A 6,916-nucleotide genomic window follows, 5' to 3' on the forward strand; every position below is an offset into this window, starting at 1 on the left:
CCCAGAAGAAATGGAATAAGTGGTAGTTAGTCGTCCGCTGTGGCTGAGCGGTTCTAGGCGCTTCAGTCTGGAACCGCGCGACCGCTACGGTCGCAGGTTCGAATCCTGCCTCGGGCATGGATGTGTGTGATGTCCTTAGGTTAGTTAGGTTTAAGTAGTTCTAAGCTCTAGGGGACTGATGACCTCAAATGTTAAGTCCCATAGTGCTCAGTGCCATTTGAACCATTTTGAGTGGTAGTTATCTTTTTAATATAAGTTCTGAATCGAAGTACATTCTAACTAACCTATACTTAAATGACCCTCGATCAAACTCATTTCGACTGAACACTTGTTCATGTGACATTCAAAGTTTGATCCAAACCTCTGCCCATACTCTCTGTGCATAGGTACTAGAATTGAATCACAGACTGCACACAAGCATCCAAACGATTGCTTCGTTTAAAGGGGAGTAAATAGTGCTCGGAGAAACATACAAAGATATGAGCACTGCAACCGAGAAGCACAGATCACCCAAAATACACATCTGATCGGCCGCAGCTCGTGGTTGTGCGGTAGCGTTCTCGCTTTCCGCGCCCGGGTTCCCGGGTTCGATTCCCGGCGGGGTCAGGGATTTTCTCTGCCTCGTGATGCCTGGGTGTTGTGTGATGTCCTTAGGTTAGTTAGGTTTAAGTATTTCTACGTTCTAGGGGACAGATGACCATAGCTGTTAAGTCCCATAGTGCTCAGAGGCATTTTTCGAGCCCCACATCTAATCCAAATCTGATATTTATCAGTGTTTATAAAACATGCTACATATCATATATGAAAACCCATTGCACTGCTTGCATTATTAGCAGAATCAGTCGAAGTTATCGAACCTTAGCTCCAAGGGAATAAGGTAGGCAAAATCGGTCACTGTAGTGTGACAACAGTAGTGTCTTCGTGTTTTGTCTAACATACGGGAAACAACGGAAAAATATTTCAAGGACGACCGGCGGCGGTATATAGGTCCGCATAGCTTGCAGTGGTAAAACGTGAATCTCATGCCTAATGTTGCAGCCTGAAAGAAAACGTTCATTACAATTATAACAGAAAACGACAGCATTCGTTTTTCTTACCTTTTCAAAAATTGTCTAACTATGCACTAATACCCCCCCCCCCCCTCCCCCTCCACCTGAATAATCGGGAGCTTGCTGCAAATACAGGGTGTCCCGGAAGGAAGCGCCTTGCCACGGTTCGCGCGGTTGCCCCCTTGTCGAAGGTTCGAGTCCTCTCTCGGGCACGGATGTGTCTGTTGTCCTTAGCGTGAGTTAGTTTAGGTTAGATTAAGTAGTGTGTAAGCCTAGGGACCGATGACCTCAGCAATTTGGTTACACAGGAACTTATCACCACCACGGGAAGGAATCGTCGCACAAAGTTACAATTTGCGAAAGAGCAAGAGCTCTGCTTGAAAGATTGATTGTGGAAATAATCCCACAGGCTCGGGATAAGCCTTTTCTCTGCAGCACGCTTTCTTCATGGACGGGCAGTCCGACAAGGCAAGCAGGAGAGCGCCTGTGTTATTTGGGAGGCAGCAGAGAAGTAGTGCCTATCAGCCAGACCTTTTATGTTATTCGACAAATGATCAAAGGTTTTTGTTGCTGCATATTGAACTAATTTCTGAAGAACTAACAGCTTTAATAATGTGTAATAAACATAGTGTTCCCTCTAATGCTGTTGGTTACAGTTCTCCTCAAATTGAGATTGATTAGTTATGGCGAATTTCATTAGCGAATGTATTTATTGTGACGGCACAGTTGAAACGCCTAGTTCCTTTAAGAGGCACATACATGATGGCCGGGGCTGAAGACCACATATTATCCTTACTGCTCGCTTTTATGCTGTCAGTATTTCATTTCCAAGTGGTGAGTTACCCCAGATAATTATTCCTTAAGACATTGTTGAGTGGCTATATGCAAAATATTTCACAGGTTAACTCGTTTGTTTCCAAGATTAGCAATTATACAAAGAGCAAAAGTAGTTGCACTTTGCGAAGCTCAGTAACATGCTTCTTTTACTTCAAGTTTTCATCGATATGTGTATTCAATATTTGAAGCATTTTACCCGCTTATTGACTCCTGCTCATGTGCTACGTTGGTATGGCTCTAGTTGTTGAACAGAACTGAATAAAGCGTGTCTTTTCCAAACATGAGGAGAGTCCGTTTTCTGAGAAGCATTTAACCATTCTTTTCAAAACATCATTTAAAATTTCTTCTGTCGCTTTCTCGCTAATGGGACTATTTATAAGGCTAATACCGATGTGAATTTTAAAATTTTGCCGGAGAATTAAAAGATCAAACAAATATTGGGAATTTCAACCAGTCGTCGTAAAATACATTCCACGATATTTCCACTGCGCACCTGCCTGTCATCTTCAGGTGAGCCATCGAAGACTAACGAAGACGTCCTTCGTCCACCAACGTACGAGGGCGTGCTGAAAACTAATGCCTCCGAATTTTTTATTCTGTTCTCAAAATCGTTTGAGGTATTACATTTCACTCACATTAGTAGCTCGACTTACCTCTTCACTGACACAAGTTTCAACCCTCTGCCGGGAGAGGGTTCCGAATCTTAGCGTGTAACGCGGCGGTGTGTGACGTAACTATGTCGGCGCGTGAGAAGCAGCATGCTGTAAACAAGTTTCGAATTCGAAGAGTTCGTTCCGGCATGGAACACTCTCTCCTTCAGCATTACAATGGTTCAAATGGCTCTGAGCACTATGGGACTCAACTGCTGAGGTCATTAGTCCCCTAGAACTTAGAACTAGTTAAACCTAACTAACCTAAGGACATCACAAACATCAATGCCCGAGGCAGGATTCGAACCTGCGACCGTAGCGGTCTTACGGTTCCAGACTGCAGCGCCTTTAACCGTACGGCCACTTCGGCCGGCTTCAGCATTACAATGAAGACCACACACGAACACTGCAACGATCCGGCGCCTTGTGTTCATTGTCATCGACCATCCTCCATACAGCCCAGACCTGACCGCATCCGATTTCCATTTGGTTCCAAAGCTTAATGAACATCTTCGAAGACTTCACTTTGATAGTGATCAACTGATGGAAGCAGAGGTGAGGTTGTGACTCCGACAACAAAGTCAAACTTTCTAAGCGTCAACAAGCTGGTCTCTCGTTGTAGAAATTTTGTTCGTTAGTCGGGTAGTTCTATTGAGAATTAAATACGCAGACAAGAAAAATAAAGATGTAGAATGTTAATTACGGAAGTTTTATTTAAAAAGCTTTAAGGGTTTCCACATAAAAAATTCGGAAGCATTACTTTTCAGCAGGCCCTCGTTCAGTATAGCGCACTGTGAGTATTCCGCGCATGCGTCAAATCAAACTGACAGACAGACGTAGTGCCGTGACCGTCGCCGCTCTCTGTCGTCTTCGATTAGAGCAGATCTTGCAGATGACAGGGTTCCATCCGCTGTCCAACTGGCAGCCGCTATCACGGTTCATCCGCTTTTCCTCCGGGCGAATTTCCACGATTACTTTAATAATGGAGTCCAAAAAAGGTGTTCCTGTGGTCAGCATCACTGTTCTTTCTCCACTGTATGTCCAGTGGAAATACGATGTTCAGGAATAGTGGACCTGCTTGGTTATAAACAACGACTGCAGCGTCGATGTTAAGCGGAGCGTTCTTTCACGGTGCGTATGGTCTAACTTACGTAAGCCATACCACGTTGGTATTTTGTTGATTCCGCCCTTCCGCAATAACAAATCGTTCTTCACTGATCCGAGAAAGTGTGCTATCGTAGATGACAGGGTGGCAATGAAGAGGACTGCTGAGTTCCGTAGTTCCACCAGCGAGGACGCTGCCGCCGGGTAATGTAGTCCGTCATCATGATTTTGACACACGCGCGGAAAACTCATGGTGCTCTATACTGTTTATTGCGGACAGTCTTCGATGGCTCACTTGGGGATGACACGCAGGCACCCAGCTGGAATATCGTGGAATGTATTGTACGACAACCGGCTGCAATGCCGAAATTTGTTCAAGCAACGCTAGTATCTACGATAATGATAGAATCTGAAGAGAAATGAATTAAAATTTGTGTCATGGTCGGGACTCGAACCTGGGTCTCCTTACTTAGTAGGGAGAAATGGTGACCATTACACCACCGCTGAGCGTTACGCGATAGTAATTACATGGTCAAGAGTGCTGCACGAATTACCCGAGTAGAACGCCCTCCCCAACACGAACTTCGTATCTTCAGCTTATTTTCCCCCTAATTCGTCACTTTTGCCAGGGCTCCCCGGCATTGGAATAACAATCCAGCGTTGGACGTAATGGGGAAGTCTTGTATAAGATAACCTGTAGTGCAGGTACGTTCAACGCTGGAGTGTTATTCCAATGCCGGAGAGCCTTGGCAATAGTGACAATTTAGGGGGAAAATTAGCTGAAGATATGAATTGAACTGAGTGCTGTGTAGGGCATTCGACATGAGTAGTTTGTGCAGGACAATTAACCAAAGAGTTGCGGTAGTGCTAAGGGTCAGCATTTCTTCGGATTCGAGCCCCGGCCGCGGCAGAAGTTTTAATTCATTTCTTCAGCTTCTATCATTATGGTAGATAAAGATGGGACTTAAATGTCTCGGGAAGAATTTAATTATAACACAAGGGTCGTTTGCAAAAAGTTCTAATTCGGCTGTAAAGCTATCAGTTCCTTAAAATTCCTTTCTAAGAGAGTACAATCAAACGCCTTGTAAACACCACATAAAATATCAACTGTGCGATATCTTATTATTTAAAACTTGTATTGGTTGATCGTTGTTAACAACTGTGGGTGCTATAGTGAGGCATGAGATAATTATGCCCTATTGCTTAGACTGTGTGGCTACAGTTTACAGCAACATCAAATACCATAAGAAAATCATATCTCACGAAATAAGCGTCAAACGAAAAAACTACAAAGAATGAAACTTGTCTAGCTTGAAGAGGGAAACCAGATGGCGCTATGGTTGGCCCGCTAGATGGCGCTGCCATAGGTCAAACGGATATCAACTGCGGTTTTTTAAATAGGAACCCCCATTTTTATTACATTTTCGTGTAGTACGTAAAGAAATACGAATGTTTTAGTTGGACCACTTTTTTCGCTTTGTGATAGATGACGCTGTAATAATCACAAACGTATAAGTACGTGGTATCACGTAACATTCCGCCAGTGCGGACGGTATTTGCTTCGTGATACATTACTCGGGTTAAAATGGACCGTTTACCAATTGCGGAAAAGGTCAATATCGTGTTGATGTATGATCAAAATTCCCAACGGGCGTGTGCTATGTATGCTGCTGGGTATCCTGGACGACATAATTCAAGTGTCCGGACTGTAGGCCGGATAGTTACGTTATTTAAGGAAACAGGAAGTGTTCAGCCACATGTGAAACGTCAACCACGACCTGCAACAAATGATGATGCCCAAGTAGGTGTTTTAGCTGCTGTCGCGCCTATCCGCACATCAGTAGCAGACAAACTGCGCGAGAATCGGGAATCTCCAAAACGTTGGTGTTGAGAATGCTACATCAACAGCTGCGACTTCAATGAGTAGCACTCACGTATTGAGGTTTGTTGCGTCATAAGTGGCGCCCATTCGAGAGCCTATAATGTGATTAGAAACTTGAGAGGTGTTCTATCCACTGATATTTGTCTATGTTCTGCACGTCTCAGAGTTCTCATGAAGTCGTCTTCTGTATTAATTGCCCGATGTTAGATTTATCCTCTCCAATCAGAGGTCGCACCATCACAGTGCAATATTTAGATTCGTTAAAATTCAAACATCGATCGAACACAAATTCAGAACTTTAAATGTAAGTTACCTTAATGAGTTGCATACCAGTCACATTCGGCCGGCCGGAGTGGCCGTACGGTTCTAGGCGCGTCAGTCTGGAACCGCGAGACCGCTACGGTCGCAGGTTCGAATCCTGCCTCGGGCATGGATGTGTGTGATGTCCTTAGGTTAGTTAGGTTTAAGTAGTTCTAAGTTCTAGGGGACCGATGACCTCAGATGTTAAGTCCCATAGTGCTCAGAGCCATTTGAACCATTTTTGAACCAGTCACATTCGCGAATTTTAAAATAACTTTATATTTGGTATTACCCATTCGAGCTGGGATACTTCATCTGTGAACGTGATATTTTCACAGTTCCACTACTTGTGGCGTTTATGTAACATCTGTGTTTGTGTAAGGCAGGCGACATAATGTTTTCTGTGTGCCTTAGGGCGACAGCGGCGGCCCTCTGGTAGTACTAGAGGAAGACGGCCAAATCACGCAAGTGGGCGTGGTGTCTTTTGGGTCTGACTACGGCTGTTCACTTGGGTACCCAGGAGCCTACGCGCGCGTCACCACCTACATCGACTGGATCAACGAGAACTCAGTCCACGCTGGGCGCTGAGATCGCTGCAGATGAGAAAGTAGATCCAGTTTGTACACCAAGACAATAAACTACGCTGTAAAAACAAGTTCATAGTTGCGATTTCATTTAACCTCGTCCTTTGTCGAGCCAGAGGATTTTCCTAGTGTCCGGGTATGTTCGAGCTGTAATAAAGGTAAGAGCGTCCACGAGAGCAGCGACTCAAAGTGTGGCTGTCGGCTTTATACGAGGGCTGTCCAGAGAGTAAGTTACAATCGGTCGCGAAATGAAAACGACTACGAAAATCCGATAAAGCTTTGCAAAGATGTGTTGGACAGTGTCTCTAGTATGACTCTAGGTAGAATTATGTCGCTCTTTTCATTCCTGAGCTCTCAGTGAGCGCGTAAAGATGTTATAGAAAATAGTGTCTCCCGCCAAGTATGAGGGCCTGTTGAGATTTTTCCCCTGAAGCTATGCAACCAACATTACGTAACAGTCATGCGGTTTCTTCCTCAAGACAATTCTCAACCTCATTCTGCAGGGGCAAT

General features: G+C 44.5%; 1 protein-coding gene across 1 annotated transcript in view; it reads left to right on the forward strand.

The window, feature by feature from the left end:
* The window catches only part of LOC124596453 (brachyurin-like), a 58,820-nt gene extending 52,343 nt beyond the window's left edge, over positions 1-6,477 (forward strand). The window contains exon 7 of the mRNA XM_047135586.1: positions 6,237-6,477. Coding sequence (XP_046991542.1) covers positions 6,237-6,410 — 174 coding nt within the window. The 3' untranslated portion in view covers positions 6,411-6,477. The remainder of the gene's footprint in view (positions 1-6,236) is intronic.
* The last annotated feature ends 439 nt before the right edge of the window (positions 6,478-6,916 follow it).

Source organism: Schistocerca americana, chromosome 2 (genome assembly GCF_021461395.2).
Source record: "Schistocerca americana isolate TAMUIC-IGC-003095 chromosome 2, iqSchAmer2.1, whole genome shotgun sequence".
Taxonomy (NCBI): Eukaryota; Metazoa; Arthropoda; class Insecta; order Orthoptera; family Acrididae; genus Schistocerca; species Schistocerca americana.